The 20,020-nt window shown below is 38.5% G+C and overlaps 1 protein-coding gene across 1 annotated transcript; it reads right to left on the minus strand.

Moving 5' to 3' along the window:
- Window positions 1-624: 624 nt before the first annotated feature.
- Window positions 625-5,456, minus strand: LOC107702077 (hairy/enhancer-of-split related with YRPW motif-like protein). The gene is made up of 5 exons (XM_016504271.1): window positions 4,863-5,456; window positions 3,075-3,141; window positions 2,638-2,721; window positions 2,434-2,515; window positions 625-1,384 (listed from the first exon to the last, which is right to left on the minus strand). Exons 1-5 carry the CDS (start codon window positions 4,940-4,942, stop codon window positions 765-767), a joined length of 933 nt encoding a protein of 310 aa, XP_016359757.1. The 5' UTR covers window positions 4,943-5,456; the 3' UTR covers window positions 625-764.
- Window positions 5,457-20,020: the final 14,564 nt, after the last annotated feature.

Consider the following 20,020-nt stretch of genomic DNA (forward strand, 5'->3'; position numbering starts at 1 on the left):
GGTAATAGATTTTCTTTGATTTTGTGATTCAGGAAGAGGCACTCTTAAGACATTCACATGATTATGCATACAAGGCTCTGAGAGAATTGTGATCAGCACATTTTGTTCTAGTGCTGCCATCTTCTGGAAGCTACATGTACTTGCACACAAAAGGGAACAAGAGGAACAGTATTTTGATAAGGCACATTTTTCTTTATGTAATCTCTCAAATGTATATCATGTCAGAATCCAAGTTAATGTATAAATGACAGAGTAAACAAGTACACTAATACAAAAAAGATAAAAGATCAGAGTTCTAGAAAGTTCCAGTATCTAGATCTCAAAATCCAAGTTCATAGCACTGAGCAGTCTTTCTGGAAGTTGCATTTACCTTTGATTTTACAGTTGAATTCTACAGACCATTTCATTTCTCTCCTATTTTTTTTATTTGTAAACAAAATCAGACCTTTTTTGTTTTATTTTCTTATTTTTAAACTCTCAGAAAAAGTACGAAAGCAGTCACTGGTGTACTAATATGTACAATTTATGTATTAATATTCACCCTTTTATCTTATATCTTTTATAAGGGTAATGCCCCAGTGACAGCATTTGTACAATTTTTCTGAGAATGCTATTGGAGTTGGAATAGTAGAAGGAACTGAAAAAAAAAACATTTGAATTTGAATTGTTCAATGCTTTGTAGTTCCTTTTAAAGGTGGTCTTAAGTCCAAATGACCATGAAATGTTTTTTCCTTTCAGACTGTCATAAACTCCAAACTTCTGATTCAGAATGCCCCAATCTCTGTGCCCCAGGCCTGTCCGGGCTTACTGGAGCTGCCCAAACCCCTGCGACCTGGGGCTGGAGACCCCAGAGGGGCAAAGGGTCTGAAGGAAATCTGGGGAGGGGAGGAGTTGGAGGAAGATGAGGAGGATGATGGGATTGTGAGTCCATCAGGTGAGTGCTGTTGAAGTCTGTGTGGATGTCCGGGGATAGAGGGCAGTCGACGAACCGGGGTCATCGCTGGACTCAGTATCGCCCCCTGGGTGCTCAAAGATCCCACTCGCAGGGCCGGTGAAGGGTAGCCCAGCAAGGCGGCGGTGGCATGGGGGGCCAGATCCCGGTGGGTGGTTGGGGGAAACGGGCTAGATGAGGCTGGAGATGAAGTAGATGCCAGCTGAGGAAAAGAGGGCCAGGGCCAAGGAGGAAAAGGCAGAGCGGTGGGGCTCTGGAGGAGAGGGTCCAGCTCACTGGCGCAGTGGCTGAGGTGGGACACGAGGCGTGCACCGATGGGGTCTGAGGATTCAACACCCTCCAGAGAACTGAGGTATCTCACCACCTCTCCAACACACTCCCGAAAGCCCAGAGTCCTGTAGTCCACTGCCAGAGCACGAGCATCAAAGTAGCCTAGGAGAGAGAACACTTAAATTATCTACTTGATACACAAGGCAGGGTTGTTCCCCCACCCCCTTTTAACATTTTGATACCAAGGAGCACCCACAATGATAATAATGCCCTTTTGAAGGACCTCATAATATGAAAGCAGCTACAAATTTTTATGCATAAAGACCCATTTACAGTACCTTTCAAAAGTTTGGAGTCAGTAAGATATATAGATATAAAGCTTACTACTTCAAATTAAATTATATACTTTTGAACATTCCATTCATCTAAGAATCCTGAAAAATTATAATTTATTTATTAATAAGAAATTACAATAATAAGAAATGTTTCTTACGCAGCAAATCAGCATATTAGTATGATTTCTGAAGGATCACGTGACACTGAAGACTGGAGTAATGATGCTCAAAATTGAGTTTTACCATCAAAGCGATGTTACATTTTTAAATATATTAAAATAGAAAACAGTTATTATAAATTGTAATAATATTTTACATTATTACTGTTTTTACTTTATTTTTGATCAAATAAATGCAGCTTTTTTTGAACATAAGAGACGTCTTTCAAAAAAATCTCACTAACCCCAAACCTTTGAACAGTAGCTTATATAGCCTATATAGTGAGAAAAATATTAAGTGTGATTTTACAAAAACATGTTATTTTTTCAAATAAATAATGGCTTTATGCAACTGTACTGAAACAGAAAAATAGATAAAAATAGTATCTTTAAAATAGAATAACACAGTTGTGATTAATCTTAATGATATCTGACCAGTCTTTAAAAGTACATTCTGTAAGTCAGTAAAATTCAGTAAGTTTTAATACATGTAAAGACAAAATTTGAACTTTTTTGAAGCTGCAAACATCACTGTTACAATGCTAGGATGATGTTCATGAAGGTTCATGCCAATAATGCAAACATGTGAGTCGAGTTATGTGCTTAAGTGAATATTTGAAGTTATGGACTTGCCAAAATCCATAACCCACAGTATGAGCAATACTGCATACGGTCATGAAGGTTCTCCTGAAATTTCTCACTCAGTATCTTCTCTCACCTTTGCCACCCATGGCATGCAGCAGTTTCAGATGATCCACGGTCATCTGAAGAATCTCTGCCTTTTCCAGTTTAGAGGAGCCCTGACCAAGTGGAAAGAAGGAACTGGTTTTAGTTTTAAAACTGTTTTTTAAATTTGCGATTGTCCGCTCAGCTGATTTGAATATACAATATAAAGCATCAAACTAAGCTTGTGGCATCTTACCTGCTTCTCGAAGGCGCTGGGTACGAGTCTCCTGAGCTCCGACAGACTGTAGTTGATCCTGTCCCTGCGTCTCTTCTCAATTATCTGTGGAATCCAGCGGAATCAATTTAAACACAGAACAACAATTTAAAGTGGAAAGCATTTGCTAACTGGATTATTTTTGCTGCAACTAGGCCGAGGCCTAGTTGCAGCATTCTTATGATCAGATTTTTGGAAGAAATACTAGGAAAGTCAACTAGGAAAATACAAATCAAAGTCAGACAAGAGGGCTTAAACTGTAAAAATGCATGTTGCTGCAGAGGGTCATGTTGCAGGGAGTTTTGAAAAAGACCAGCGTTCACAGAAGAGACCTTGTACCGAGATCATATACGAATTATAGATTTGGTCTGTTCTCGAACAAGCAGGGGAAAAACAGAGCTAGATTGACGTAAACTCACCCCTCTTCTCTTCTTGCGCGCCAGGATCTGTGAGGTACTGCCTGGAGACATGGACCCAGTGACAGGGCTGAGCAAGAGAAAGAGCGAGCAGGGAAGGGAACAGATTAAAGCTTTGATGTCAATGCATATTGTTGTCATTACTGTACTTAATACAACGCAGAAATGCTGTTGCACATCATCAAACCCAATCTAATTTGTCTTGGGGAACAGCTAGACACGGGAGCGCCGGGTAAACAGAAAACAAGATTATTTTGGTTTAACGCGTTTTTGGACATTATTGTCAGATGGCTGATATGTTATGATTTTTGCATCGTACGAAAGCATTTTCTTTTTAAGCTCAAAAGACATGGTGATTACATATCCGCAGGGCAGGCTGAAAGAGTGGTTTTTGTGTGCACTTTGAGCACATCAATACATGGTATTATCCTTCAATGTGGATCTGGTTTGCATGGGCACTTTCTGCGCTCTGCCAGCAGAATGACACTGTTTGTTTTGCTTTTACTTCGACTTCCACGCAGAACTATTATTTTTATATCGTATTGTAGTTCCTTTTAACATTAAGAGGCTTAATGCACAAACATTCGGTTTGTTTAGATGGAAAGAGTCTAGTCCAAAAATAAAATTAGTTACAGGAATAAACTGTTGTATAGAGTTTTTGCGTCCTGGTTAAGAGTTGCAATAAGATGAGAAAACATTGGTCATCGTAAGGCGCAATTCAAAAGGACCAAACGGCGGTTACATGTGTCTTTAGTCTGCTCTTGATTTGTGTCACAGCTTTAATGAAATACTGTATCAAAAAGACTAAATGACTGAGAGAAAAATTAAAAACAGACAGAGAAGGAAAAAGCATGCTGAGATTAATTCTCGTAAGTGGCACAGCAATAGGAAGATACGCCTTTCAAGACTAAGTCAAATAAGATCATTATGGGCCTCCATCAGCCGCCTGCTTGACATTGGCCCTGTGTGTGATTTTGACAACGTGTGTCTACTCGCATAAACTCCTGTGTCACGGTACTCAACTATCAGGAGTAGTGTAGATGACAGTGATATGCGCTACTTAGGGAGAGATAACAACAGGACATTTTCTGCTGAATCTCGGTTGTAATATTAACAATTTGATGATTTGTCACAATTTTGGGCATGTGTCTTCACCGTCCCCTCTGCTCCTCATTAAAACCTGACTGAATACTGATGCATCATAAAAAATCAACAAGCAAAGCACAATAAAAATAGCAATAAATGAAAAATTGTAGTCATAATTTATTTTAATGTACCTCTGCTACAGTGTAATTACAAGCACTGAGTTATATTAATTAACAACATGCACTTACTATAGATTTAGCTAGGGTTGCTTGTAATTATACATAATTTAATACCATAGTTAATACATGTAACAAGGAATTGTTGTTACCAAAAATGTGTTACCAAATTACATGTTACCAAAATTGCTTACCTTGGAAAATGCCAAAAATCTTTATAACGACATGTAGCATTTATATATCTTGATTTGTGAATGTTAAACATTTTATGAATTATTATAAACAGCACAGTGCATCATCAACCCTGAAGGCCCATGTAGAGTCGACCATGCAGTTCTAAAAAAAAAAAGTAGCTATTTTTGCACTAAAAAGTCCCTTGTAAATTTCAATTAATACTTAATTTAACTTAAGAGAGTTTATATTAGAGTTTCTGAGTTGTAGTGTGAGCTCTACATGAACAGTAGAGCGACTGACAGCCATATATCATCCCCGCTGAGCACATTGTACAATGTACACTCAAAGTCCTCACCAGTAGCTGTCCTCCTGTCCGACATCGATCAATTCGTCCATGTCCGAGTCTGGGGAACTGTAATCATGAGGTCTCTTCATTGCCACAGGGTCCTCGTTCCTCCTCTATCCCGGCGAGGGACTGCTGAATCGATGGAGCGATGGAGCCGTGCGAGATGATCTCAGATGATGGATTCCTCCTCTGTCCTTCAAATGCAACTGTAAGGAAAGCAGCCACCTTCTAATGCGAACACGCCCCTCCCTATTTCCTCTTTTTCCTCTCCACCTTCTTCTCCTCTATTTCTCCCTCTATACTCCGACCACAATACAAGCACGCTTGCTTGGGAGTCTTTATTAGACCTCTGTTGCTGACTGAGTCTGGTACTTGTTTCTTCTTCTATGTGTAGTCGTGTTTTGACATCTCCAGACCCCCTGGACTTGAAGCCAGAGAATGACAGTCCTTCTTCTTCCGCGTTCTCTCACTTTTCCTGCTTTTTCTGGCCCTTCCTACCTTTCGGTCACCCTGGCTACACTCGTCCTCCCACTTTCTGCTGCAGCAGCACAAGTGACTGAACTTGGGCACTTTGGCAAAGTTGCCAGTTTTGGCTCCCTCTTCCTTAACCTCCCACACTCCCTCCCTCCCTTCATCCCGGCCCCTCATCAGCCCTCCCTTCTTTCTCTCTCTGTCATTTCTCTCCTTTCAATTAGCCTCTTCTCTCCACTGTCTCATCTCGCTCTATCTTTACCCCCCTCTGTCCCTCCCTCCTTCCCTCTGTCTCCGTTTCTCTGTCTCCTCTTTTCCACCCTTTTTAATTAGTTTCTCTCCCTCTCTCCCAGGACAATAGGAAGAACGCTGTGGGAACAGTGCCTCAGATTTGGACCCACATGCACACATACAGTGGCCCCAAAAAAGTACATGGACTCTTGCTTTTTAATGAATGTATGAAGTTCACACAGGTGTCCTGATACGTTTTGTCAGCATATCTATTACTTCAATACTCTGAAACTATAATACTCTAAATGTTTTGCTTGAAAAGTGAGCTTCCACTGTCTTTAATGTTAAAAAAAAATTATTTGGACACTTTTTGCCTCAAAATTCCCCACAAATATATGAAATATGTGTTTTATTCCTGTGATGGCAAAGCTGAATTTTCAGCATCATTACTCCAGTCTTCAGTGTCACATGATCCTTCAGAAATTATTCTATTATGCTGATTTGCTGCTGAAGAAACATTTCTTATTACTATCCATGTTGAAAACAGTTGTGCTTTAAACTTTGTTCTTGTTTCTTCTTAGTTCAAAAGAGCAGCATTTTTTTGAAATAGAAAACTTCTGTAACATCATAAATGCCTTTACTGTCACTTTAAATCAATTTAATGAATCCTTGCTGAATAAAAGTATTTATTTCTTTAAAAAATAATGATCCCAAACTTTTGAACTGTAGTGTATATATTGTTCACAATTAAAAGAACACTTTGGACACTCTTTGGCTGTCAAACAAATATGTTCATTTTTAATTTGATGAACTACACATTTGGTTACGGCAGTAACCAAACCATTTGAGGCAGGATTATCTGTTTGTTCAACCAGTGCCAGACAGGGGGAGTGTTTGGGAAACCTGTTCGGGAAAAACCTGTTATTATAGGGATAGTTGACCCTAAAATCTAAATTCTGTCATTAATTACTCAGCCTCATGTTGTTTCAAACCTGTAAGACCTTCGTTCACCTTCATAACACAAATTAAGATATTTTGGATGAAATCCAGGAGATTTCTGACCCTGCATAGACAGCAATACAACTGACACGTTCAAGGCCCAGAAAGATAGTAAGGACATCGTTAAAATAGTCCATGTGACATCAGTGGTTCAACCTTAATTTTATGAAACTATGAGAATAGTTTTTGTGTGCACAGAAAACAAAAGTAACGACTTTATTCAACAATTTCTTCTCTTCCGTGTCAGTCGGTTGTGGCTAGAAGGGATACAGCTATGGCCAAAAGTAACGCAAAATCTAGCAATAAAATTCTGTTTGCAAGTGCTAGTGACAGATTTTACACACTTCAACTAAACTCTCAGAAAAAAAAGGTACTAAAGCTGTCACTGGGACGGTACCCTTTCAAATGCTACTAATATGTTCCTTTAATATGCACCCTTTATGGGTAAATAAGGTACAAAGGTGTACCTTTTGCAAAGGCACGAACCCAGTGACAGATGCAGCCCTGAGTCTGAGGGACAAAGCAGCTCTGATAGTGACCCTGAACTGATGCCCTCAGTCTGGAGAGAGATGAAGAGAGGTTAAGAGAGGATTTAGCCATTGAGTGTCTGAACAGAGGATCTCCTCAAGGATGACAGCCTTTCAGTTTCCCATGTCAGACACATGGTATTTTCAAAAGAAACATTTCACTTCACACTAGTGCTAAGCACGTACACGTAAACTCATCCACTACCGTGGGAAGCTGTTGGGCAAGAGCAACCATGGCAACTAGAATTACAAGTGTCTGGCAGGAGTTTGCTGTCAGGAACAGTGCCTTACTGACCCAAGAGCTGCAGCAGCATGCCCTGCATTACACAATACCCCATCCACCCCTCTGCCTTCCTGTTGGCCTGCTGTTTTGATTCCATGGGGCCGTATGCAATTGAATAGTTTCCTGGTGTGCACATATTCATGCCAGTGCAATAGTGTGGGACAGGCAGCTCCTCTGATGCAATTACACCTACACTCTTTAAAATAAAGGTCCCTTATTGGCATTGATGGTTCCATGAAGAATCCATTGGAGAAAAGGTTCTTTAGATTATTAAAATATTCTTTATACTTATAATAAAACGGTTGTTTTAAGAACTGTTTCCTGAAAGTTTCTTTGGGGAACCAAAAATGGTTCTTCTATGGCATCACTGTGAAAACCCCACTTTATTGTTTAAAAGTGTATGTGCAGTGACCCCCTAAAAGATTCATAGATCACAAGATATACTGTACAAAATGAAGACAAAACTGTGTTTAAACACTTATGGGTTGTTAAAGGCTAGTGGAATATATTAACAGTTAATGTACAATACAGTGTTGGAGAAGTTCATTTAAAAATGTAGCTTGCTACAAGTCAACCATAATGACATATAGCTGAACTATAGTCAATCTGCTGTTTTGAAAAAAGTAGTTAGCTACACTGTAAGCTACAAACACAGAGTAGACTACATTGACTTTCCTAAAGACCCTTATAAATGTGTACTTACAGGTGCATCTCAATAAATTAGAATGTCGTGGAAAAGTTAATTTATTTCAGTAATTCAACTCAAATTGTGAAACTCGTGTATTAAATAAATTCAAAAAATCATCACAATTAAAAGAACCAAAGACTTAAACTACTTCAGTCTGTGTGCATTGAATTTATTTAATACACGAGTTTCACAATTTGAGTTGAATTACTGAAATAAATGAACTTTTCCACGACATTCTAATTTATTGAGATGCACCTGTATAGTGTACTTAAAATCTTAAAAGTATGTATTTTTAAGAAATGAACTTGCAGGCAATACAATATTAATGAAATAAAAAACACAAAGGCAGTACACTGTCATGACTGTTTTTAGAAATCACTTTCAGGAAGTAATTTTTTTTTTTTTAAAGTACACTTTGTAATAATCTCAAATTAAAGGAATAGTTCACCCAAAAATGAAAGTTGTGTCAATAATTACTCATCCTCATGTCGTTCCAAACCCGCAAGACCTTCGTTCATCTTCGGAACACAAATTGAGATATTTCAAGAGCTTTCTGATCCTGTATAGACATCAGTGCAACTGACATGTTCAAGGCCCAGAAAGGTAGTAAAGACATCGTTAAAACAGTACATTTGACATCAGTGGTTCAACCTTAATGTTATGAACAGTGTTGGGGGTAACTCATTACAAGTAATGCGAGTTACGTAATCAGATTACTTTTTTCAAGTAACTAGTAAAGTAACGCATTACTTTTTTAATTTACAAGAAAATATCTGAGTTACTTTTTCAAAAAAGTAATGCCAGTTACTTTGTTTTCCCATTTATTGACTGACAGCTCTCCTGTCCCCATATTGGGAGAAATCGGGAGCACAGAGGAGTTGTGTGCGCTGTGTGAACATGATGTTACTGTAGTTCTAGACTAAATGTGAATGTGCATTAATTCATCCCACTCACAAAAAAACAGATTTAGTATTCATCAAAATGAATTAAAACAGTGAAATGCAAACTCAGAATATGACGCAAACCTGCAATAATTAAATATGTTAAATAACACAAATGTATCTAATCCCATTTTATTAACCAATATCTTTGCTGCTGACCTTTGATGATCCAGTTCAACCATACTAATAAGCAAAAATGACTTTAGAGAAACTAACAATTGTGCTTTGTTTTTTTATTGCTGAAGAGTGTTTCTTCTCCTGTTAGTTACTTAGTTACTTTTTTTAGGGAGAAATGCAATATTGTAATGCATTACTTTAAAAAGTAACTTTCCCCAACACTGGTTATGAAACTACGAAAATACATTTTGTGCGCAAAGAAAACAAAAATAACAACTTTATTCAACAATTTCTTCTCTTCCGTGTCAGTCTGTCACACGTTCACAAGAGTTTGACTCATGAATACTGGAATACTCTCCATTTGGAGGATATCAAACATGTTTGATATTTTTAGCTGATTTTAGAAAGCATATTGTTTTTATTTGTCACGTGTCTCTTACCAAAAAGGCGCATGAGTTTGTTGTGTTCGAACAACTTAAAAGTCTGGTAGTGTGTGATCCTCAGTCTTTTGGTGCATGATGGACAGATCTTCCTACTTACAAAGTGAGCAGGCTCCTAGTGTTTTAAAAATCTGTATAGATTTAAAAAATTGTGTAGTGTATTCCAGCCTTTGGCACTGCTAGCTGCTAAACACCTGCGCTAACTTTCTTCATACATTCACTAAAAAGGAGTTGGTTTAGAGAAGTGAAGTCACTTCTTATGTTTTGATAAAGGTTTGCCAGTATTTTATGCCATTTAGTTTGATACTATATTATGAATTCAAAATGCTTTGTGGAGTGTCACTTATGTGTCCAAATAGGTCTTGGGGCCACTCTACATGTAAATGTGTGCTTGTTTGCCTCTGTTCATGAGTTTTCCCAGGGTATGTTCTGTATAAAGTGCATATGCTTGTTCATACATCTCCCCTGTCCTCCCGCTTTTAGAGATGGATGGTGGCAGCAATTAGCAGCGAGCGGACGTGTGGCATTTGATCGTCGCGGGAGGCTTATGGTTTGATGTGTGAGTCAAAACGAGTGTAAGAGATCCCTTTATCCTTCCATCCTCCCCCGACTCCATCTCCTTTCATTACCAATCCCTCTTTTATTCGGGTCTGGATCTCATTTCCAGAAAGCAAGAAGAAAGGAGCTCGAGAGAAAATCTAGTCGGGCCTTTCGCCGTGTCTGTACTGTTATTTTTGTTGTCCACCCGCTTCAAAGCCGAGCTTTCTTCTTGTTCTCCGTTCTGATTATTTTTCTTTCGCAAGGTTTTTCGGCATCCTTCGCTTCTCCCCCTTTCTCCTCCTCTTCCTCTGAGTTTTTGATCTTTGTCATGGCACACTTCCTCCGCTGATGACAAATTAAGGGGGAAAATCGCTGTGGAAATTGGACGAAAGCAACAGAGGGGGGAATTAAGTAAATAAATAAGTTGATCTGCAAAAATAGTTTGAAGGGGGAAAACTGAGAACAAGAGCCGGAGAACAAAGCGAACACTGGTATTGAGCAAAGCGGCTTCTTGCGCTCTTGGTTGGCCACTTCAGTGCTTTTGCAAAGCCCTCCCTCTTCACCACAACAAGAACAGCTCTACGATTGAAATTAACAAGCTCATATTTTTACGATTCTCTCATAGAAAGAAGCGCATGCACACATACACGCGATCGCCCGCTTTCTGTTTTTCACACACACTCGGAGTCGCACACACAAGCTAATGTGCAACTTGCATATTAAATGTTACTGCCAAACGACAGCAGCCAAAGCTCACACAGTCTCCCTCGAGCGGTAATCGTGTATTAATTTGTGCTGACACACACACACCCACGCGCCCACATGCATTTAACCAGCTCTACCACATCTTGCACGACTTTCCTCCCTTTATGTGTAAATCTCAGCAACTGACCCCAAAATCAGCCCGTGTTTTGATGTTTCTTTTCATTTGACTCTCTGAGTGTCGGAGAGCAGAGGCCCCACTGCCAGCGCTGACGAATCCCACAGGGACTTATCTCTCCTCCAGCCACGAGAGGAATGCCAGACGCTGAGGCCTGCCCACAAATGACACAGCTCCGCATTGCATGAATCTGTGTATGTATATTCATGGACATGTGTCCCCAAGAACACATGCACTGAATGCATGACACATGTCACAACTGACTGGGTTAGTGAGGAGGAGTCTGTTTGCTCTCACATGTCAATTCCTCTTTTTTCAGATGAAATTTATTGATGGATATCTAAAATGGCACATTGATAAAATCATTGAGGCAATTCAGTTTATTATTTATAGTTTTATATTTTTATATTTACTGCTTTATACTGCTTTTATTTATGAAATGTGTGTGTGTGTTACTTGTTTTATTTAATTAATCTATTTAATTATTTTATATTTATAATTAATTATTTTATTCAATTATTTTAATAAGTGAAATACATTTTATTATAAATTTGCTTTGCATATTTGGCACCTAAAACATTTTTATGCTTTCCTTTCTTTTAATTTGTATTATTTCTATTTTAATATATAGTAATATTATAGTAAAGTATATATTGTTATTCTAGTTTGTTTTTTATCTACTGCATCTGCACCTTTTTTGTTGATTTTTTTTCCAATTCCTAATATTTTTCTTTGTATAAAAAATACTTCTTATATTTTACCTGCATAATTGTGAAATAAATAGATTAATATATAATTAGAATTGATATTCTATAATTCTAATAAAAAAACAACTGAAAATTAGAGGTAGACGTTTGAATTTTATTAGTTTGGGTTTTTTTGTATTTTCTTTTTAAGATAATTTAAGTGTTATTTTAATATATATAATTGGCTTTTATTTTTATATTTTTTTGTTTTATATTTAGTTTAGGTTTTAGTAATTTTATTTTTAAATCTTATACATATTTCTTTGTTTCTTATTTTATACATATTTCTAATTTATATTTATCTTATTTCAGTTATAGTTTTAGTAATTTTCGTAAACATTTATTTCAGACATTTAGATAGCCAAAGCAACATTTCTCATTTTTATTCAAGTTTTTGTTTTTGTTTTTCATCTAACATTTATATTTTGTTTTATTTCAGCTTGATTTCAATTAACGGAAATGTTTTTAAGAGTTTTAGCTAACAATAACAACAATGGATTGCACAATGTGACCAAAATTATGTTACTCTGCGTGCATGTGCTGCAAAAAAACATAGTAACATTGGGCCCATCCAGTCAGTGAAGGTCACGATACCATGATTTACACATTCATGATGACAGTCGGCGTCTATACTGCTATCAAAAGGCAGCATGCGATTTCATGCAGTGAGTACGGCGGCCTCCACCCTCTATGAGGAAGACAGCAGTGTGTTTACCCACGCAGCCATGCCCGTCTCATCCGGCTCCCAAAAGATAAATAAGAAGGGCAAAAGCCAACAAGAGGAAGCAGAAAGGGCCCTTTGTGGCCGAGAGCGAGGTCCCTTTCAAGCTGTTTTCCCACAGTGCCGAGCCCCCGATAGAGGGCCTGACTGCGGTAACTCTCACTGGTGCCGGGGCCCAGACGGGCCTTGTAGGCCTCACTAGGCCACAAGCAGCCATTGTCTGTCGCCACAGAAACCAGCGTCTTCATGTCAGACATGTTTTTCTGTTTGTTTTCTTTTTTTGTCTTTAATGTGGCCAGGGGAATGTTTCCTCCCCTTCTCCCCCCAACCCATCCACATTTCTTTCCCTTTTTTCTTCTCCCTCCAAATGTTATCCTCCTCCCTCTCTTTCTTGCTCCATCTCTCTTTATTCCTTCAAAAGATTGTCATTTGTAAAGCTCTTGAGCGGTAGGCAAGACCCTATCTTTGTCATAGTGTTGTGGCCTGCCTTTTTTTTTTATCTTACTTTATGAGGTTTTGGCACAAGCTCATACTTTTCCTGACTTGAGAAAGGGGGAAAAAACACTCAAAAACAACAAAACCTATTCCCTTAAGAATTCTGTCGTTCCCACGCTAAGCCAATTTTCCCCTCAAGATTAAACAAGCTCCAACAACAGAAGGAAAAGGAGAAAGTAGAGAAAAGAGAGAGGATCTGGTTATGATTCGAGACTCTAAACTAAGAGAGGATGCCCCACAGACATCGAATGAGAAAAACAAATCTGGAAAAAAGAGAAGTGTTTCTATTTTTAAGAGTCTAAAGAATGTCACTGTGTGCCATGACTCAAAGGATTTGCAGCTCCATGGTAATCAGTTCATTCTGACCGAGATCGCCGACCACATCACACACACTTCGCCATCTTTTATGAGCTGGGCAAGAGGAGGGGAATAAATGAAAGTCAGAATAATTTATTTTGCGCTCGTAGTCAGTGCCACAGCATTGTTTTGGCAATGTTACTCTAAATGCTCTTCGGTATTTGCAACCACTGTTTATCTTAAAATGGATGTGTTTTATGTTGCTGAAATATCTCCTTGGTTTTGTGTTTAGATTTTCCTAAATGTTGTTATATCTTCACAGCGCAGGGGTGAATTCACTAAATAGTTGCCAAACTTATGCGCACGCAGTATTTCAGCACAAAAACATGTCTCTTATTTTCTAAACATCTGCAATTCAGTTTCAACTATGTGCTAAATATGTTGAAATTCATAACCATTTTACATTTTACCAAATTTGTGGCTAATTCATATGAATATGTACAGCTTAATTTGTACGTTTTCATACAATCTGCAGAATGTGCAGATGCCCCACTGACGGTTAGAATTAGCTGTGGACCTTAATTTAAAGGTACACTATGTAACTTTTGGCGCTCTAGCAGTTAATAAACAAAACTGCATGTGTCTTGCAGAAGAACATTGTAGCCTGTTGCCTGCTGTATGTATACAGCGATGCAGGTACTGGGCTACTCCACAGCCGTTGTCATCCCAACAGGTCTAAAATAGTTCAAATATAAACACACACTCAGAAAGAAGGCACAAAAGCTGTCTTTGGGATGGTACCTTCTCAAATGATACACATTTTTACCTTATTTTCCCCTAAAGGATACATACCTTTCAAAAAGGCACTGCCCCTTTCAAATGCACTTATTATAGGTCATACCATAGTGATTCAGGATAAGAAAAAAAAATGCACTGAAAGATGGATTCACAATGTATTCTCTCATTATGTAAATTTTGTAAATTTTGGACAAAAAAGTTAGTGTACCTTTAAATTAAATTGCAATGCAAACATTTTATATAACACATTCCTTTCTATATAAATTAGGCTTGTGTCTTATTCACAAAGCTCAGCACCATCTGTCTGCTGCAATTAACATTGCACTATAACCGCCTACAGAAAGACAATGCTTAACAATGGTTTGGTCAACCAGCTTCGTCAGAGAACCCATGCTGGTTGAACAGCCTGACCAGCTAAATTAGCAGCTAGACCAACACTTACCACCAAACCAGCCAGGAAGCTTCTCTTTTTAGCAGGATTAGGAGAGTCTTATTTTAATTCATTTCTAAATTAAATTTTTAGCTATAACATTCTTATATCATACATACTGTATATGATATATATATGATATATTATTATATATCATATGATATATTTTTTTGATGATGAGAGCTTACAGCTCATGAGTCAAAAATCCAGTATCTTAAAATATTTTAAAAATTCCTAAGATCAATCAAAAAAAGGATTTGCAAAACAGAAAAGTTCAAGTTCTTTAGTTTGTATGTTCAAGTATGTTCATTTATGCACTCAATACTTGGTCGGGGCTCCTTTAGCACAAATTCCAGCATCAGTGATGTGTGGCATGGAAGCGATCAGCCTGTGGCACTGCTGAGGCACTATTGAGCCTTCAGCTCTTCTGTATTGTTGGATCGACTGTTTCTCATCTTTCTCTTGAAAATATCCCATAGATTCCAAATGGGGTTCGGGCCAGGCATGTTGACTGGCCAATCAAGCACAGTAATATTATGGTCAGAAAACCACTTGGAAGTGGTTTTGGCACTGTGGGCAGGTGCTAAGTCCTGCTGGAAAAGGAAATCAGCATCTCCATAAAGCTTGTCAGCAGATGGAAGCATAAAGTGCTCCAAAATCTCCTGGTAGACAGCTGCATTGACTTTGGACTTGATAAAACACTATGGACCAACACCAGCAGACGTCACAGCAACCCAAATCATCACTGACTTCGGAAACTTCACACTGGACTTCAAGCAGCTTGGATTCTGTGCCTCTCCAGTCTTCCTACAGACTCCAGACCTTGATTTCCAAATGAAATGCAAAATTTACTTTTATCTGAAAAGAGGACTTTGGAGCACTGAGCAACAGTCCAGTTCTTTTTCTCAGTAGCCCAGGTAAGATGCTTCTGACGTTGTTTCTGTTTCAGAAGTGGCTTGGTAACCCTTTTCCTGAAGACGTCTGAGCGTGATGACTCTTGATGCACTGACTCCAGCTTCAGCCCACTCCTTGTGAAGCTCTACCAAGTGTTTGAATCAGCTTTGTTTGACAGTATTCTCAAGCTTGCGGTCATCCCTGTTGCTTGTGCACATTTTCCTACCCAATTTCCTCCTTCCAGTCAACTTTGCATATATATATCGACTGTTAAAATTAGTTTAATTAATTATCAGATATATATTGCCCCATGTATAATTGATTTAATGAAATGGTGTATAAAATAATGCAAACTAAATATGGAAGTGGATATTCTAATAATAAAGGATGATTGAAGAACATGTAGAATGCATCATACTTTTTCATGTCATATACCCTCTTTGTTTCAAGTCTACAATGACTGAGACACCTAGACATTAACTGAGATGTATTGACCTTACACTTTGCATTGGAAAAGCTGTCACAGCATTCCAATGAAAGCTAATTTTAGCTTTCCAAGAAGAAGAGATTATACAGAGTGTGCAGGAGGTGTGGATGAAAGGATGGGTTCAGGATATATGTGCTTACAGAGCCTGAAATACTCAGCTAAAGATGATAATATACAGCTAGTGCTAGTTGTTCAGTTTATGATTGATGAACAGCCAATCACAAATCAGCAAAAACAGCTTTAAGTTACCATTTTTATCAAACTATAACTGATAAATGTAATGGCTTTTTGGTAGCTTATTTAATATGTGAATGTCTGTTTAGAATATGCAGACCATTTCAAATCTGAAAATGTCCAAATCTGAAAGCTCAAGCATGCACAGTTGTTGGGTTATGAGCTGATTTTGGATAGTTATTGAGTATTGTTGTACATGTCAACGCAGGCTTTAGTCCGGATCTTAGTTTTGGATTAGCTCAGCGTTAGTTTGGACTTAGTTTCAGAGTTTGGTGGGTGTTGGAGAGCTGTCAGTCTGTGGTCAGCCTGCATGATATTGAGGGCTGCAGACCTCCGGCTCTGTCCACCACGCTGCTATGTTTGAACTTAATTACAGCCAGTCGGCCCTGTCATTACAGTCCAGAGCAACCGAGCGACGGCCGGCCCGTAGGTAGTGGCGGCAGAATCCCAAACAACAGCATGCAGTCACACGCTCTCTTGGGTACAGCAAACACACATTGGGATGGACACAGACTTATCCAAACCACACAGACACAAACAGAAATACAGATGCGAGCAAGACCATTGTCACGCACGCCACATTAACACAAACAAAATCCTTGCCTTACAGCAGACACAGATTATCATACATACTAAAGTCATGATATAATTATTGTGTTATGTCATTGATAGAACTGGGGAAGTAGTTAATGGAATAGTTGACCAAAAATTAAAATCATTATTGTGTCATGTAATTTATTCCTGTGATGCAAAGCTGAATTTTCATCATCATTACTCCAGTCTTCAGTGTCACATGATCCTTCAGAAATCAATTTGTTGATTTGGTGCTCAAGAAACATTTCTTATTATTATCATTGTTGAAAGCAAGTGTGCTGCTTAATATTTCTGTGAACACCCTGAACTATTTATTTATATGATAAATAAATAAATATTTATTTATTAATGTAGCAGTGTGAAAGCATTGCAACAATGTCACTGTTTATGTCACTGTTTAATTTGATCAGTTTGCTGAATAAAATAAAAAATGTTCCCCTAAATGTTTGAACTATATGTACAGTATATATTATAATATAAAATTATAGAAATAGAAATAAATATACATAAATAAAGATATTTGTTTTAATTTTGGATGAACTATTCCTTTAATAAATTGAGGAATGAGAAGTCAATGAGTGCAGCTCATCTAGACGACAAAGCTCTGCTTGTGGCCGGAAGCATGTGGTTGAAGCAACAGCAGTTATTACTCTCCTTTGCCTCAAATAAATGATAATAAAAAGGCTGACATGTTTATTTCTGGCAGTCGTCGGCCTGGGAGAGAAAGCGAAGACACGCGGGGCACAATGAGACATCATCTCCGAATGACACAAGGACATTAAGTGGTAATTACAGAGATTTCCTTTCTGACTACAGAGGAGAGTGGTGTCTTCAGACTGCAGAGGGGCGCCGGTCCTATTAAGGCCCCCGAAATTGGTATCATATCACCAAGACCCCCAACTACACCCCCCATCTGATGTCTAGATCCTCCAGGCCCTTTGTGGTGTATTATGACCGTTCCACCTCAAACAAACACACACACAACACGCATGCACACAAAAGAGACAGTCAAGGCTGTGTCTCAGATCTCGTGATCAATGTGCGAGGGGTCTGCGCTGGTGCCACAAAACAAATTCCTGACATTCTGGGATAATTCAAACGTTTCACGCCGCAGTTTTTGCGCCCATGAGAGGCAGCGCTCGGGGATGGAAAATGCCACCATGTCATGGCAGTCTCTCCCCATTGTCTTTCTCTTTAATCAGTGCTCTTCTGTGGCTCTAAATATCCCCGTGGTGTGCATCTACGCCTGGGAAAAAGCAGCTCTTTGCCCCGCTCGGTGCCGAAACATGCCATCAAACCACACTGTCTGCCTCCTCGCATATGATGACAGGAAAATTTTCACTTGCATCCTTCAATCTTAATATGTAGGAGCACCTAGCATGTCTGAGAATGGCACAAAAACTAAAGTCTCCCGCCATATTTATGACACATCCAGAAGCGGCGAATCAAAAGCACTCATTTTGGCTCCATCTTGAAGCATGAGCTTCTGCGTTTGATTCTAGGTTTTTTAAGTGGGAAAACATATAGGAGTTACAAGGATGAATAGAGTTTTATGCCTTACAGCAGACACATATTAGCATACACATATAAGTCATAAAATAATAATTGTGTTCTCCCATTGTGTTTTATTGACAAAACTGGGGCGTATGTAATGGAATTGATGACATAAAACGAAAATTGTCAATATTATATTTTAGAATAATTTATATTAATATATTGTTCCAAACCCATTCCATTATATTTTATACTGGAACTGAGAAAAAAAAAACATTTTTGAAGAATTTTAATCCTACAGGAGGTTTGGGGTCGGTTAGATTTTTTAATGCTTTTGATAGAACCCTCTTATGCTCACCAAAGCTGCATTTATTTGATCACAAATGCACTGCTTTTCATTTTACTGTACTTTAAAATGTAATTTATTTCTGTGATGGCAAAGCTGATTTTTCAGCAGACATATTTATAAAACAACACATTGTCTTTTCACAAAAGATGACAGAAAAATATTCGCTTGCAACTTTCTGTCTTAATGTACTGTGTATATCATAATAAGAAGCACCTTAGAATGATCTGAGAATGGCAAAAAAAAAAGAAAAAGCACTTATTTTGGTCGTTTTCGGGGCCACTCCATCTTGAAGCCTGAGTGTTTGATTCAGGGTAGTTTCAAGTTTACAGGATACGGGGACAACATTCTGGTTTGTATATAGGAATTATAAGGATGAATAGAGTTTTATGAGGTGCTATAAATTTATTTTCAAAAGAGGGTGTATGGCGGCTTATGTCCACTCGCCTACCCTGCGGTTTTGAGGGGCCACCATGAAGCCTTTGTGCTCTGTGGTTTTACCATGGGAAAATTCTGCAAACAAATAACTCACCCGGTGACCCATCAGTGTTAAAAATCCCTTTCGAGTGCTGTGGATTGTGATGCATGGGTGCGGTGCAGCCTGCAGGAACTGCATGTTTGTTTTATCTCGGTCCAAATGTAAAAAAACCCCAAAAAACAGCTATTTTGGGGCTAAAGAGAGCAAATAAACACACATTCCATTGCAGACAATGGGGGTAGGCACATGGTCTGACATGAGCTGGCAGTACCGGCATGTTATGGGCATTGTGAAGACATCAGTCCACACTCAGCGCGGGATCTATTTCAGAGCAGATGTGAGCTTGTCATCTTGCCCCCACAATGGTGGTCGACCACTGTGCTGAAAAATAAACTACTTCTCATGAATGTTCTGTTCATCACCCTGTCGTCTGTGTAACAGCGGTGTAAATGTGCACTTGCTGAAAGTCTTGGCAGTGCCAACTGTTTCAGGGATTTTGTTCCCTCATCTGGTGATAGTGTTTATTGCACTTTCTTCATTGCCTTTGTTTTGTCAGAGTGTAGGCTAGTCTTGGTATGAAAGGGATAAAGAACGTAAATAAGTTAATCATTTAGATGCTTTTTAGCTTTTCTTTTTGAAACAATGAAGAAAGACAGGAAAGTTGAGGAACAGGATCCCAGTGAGCCAGCAAATCTTGTAGGTAATCATAGCCTATATTGACTCATATAGTCTTTTGACACCATGACTAGGCTACATGTCACAATCACAGTACACTGTATACACACTGTAAAACTATGTATGCACTATTTACCAGAGGTGGGACCAAGTCATTGTTTTGCAAGTCACAAGTAAGTCTCGAGTCTTTGCATTCAAGTCTCGAGTCAAGTCCCGAGTCAAGACAGACAAGTCCCAACAAAAACACAGTAATAAACACAGGAATAACACATTAATAACACAGGAATAACACAGTAATAACTCAGTAATACCAAAGTAATAACTCAGTAATAACACAGTAATAACGCATTAATAACACAGG

Source organism: Sinocyclocheilus anshuiensis, unplaced genomic scaffold (assembly GCF_001515605.1).
Source record: "Sinocyclocheilus anshuiensis isolate Anshui unplaced genomic scaffold, SAMN03320099.WGS_v1.1 scaffold54, whole genome shotgun sequence".
Classification (NCBI taxonomy): Eukaryota; Metazoa; Chordata; class Actinopteri; order Cypriniformes; family Cyprinidae; genus Sinocyclocheilus; species Sinocyclocheilus anshuiensis.

Bases quoted from the DNA above. Each gene is read 5' to 3' on its own strand.
- LOC107702077 (XM_016504271.1), bottom strand. From the start codon at position 4,942: ATGAAGAGACCTCATGATTACAGTTCCCCAGACTCGGACATGGACGAA. The intron at 2,722-3,074 runs GTGAGTTTACGT...TGGATTCCACAG, and splicing joins CGCGCAAGAAGAGAAGAGGG to ATAATTGAGAAGAGACGCAG. The intron at 1,385-2,433 runs GTGAGAGAAGAT...TCTCTCTCCTAG, and splicing joins GCATGCCATGGGTGGCAAAG to GCTACTTTGATGCTCGTGCT.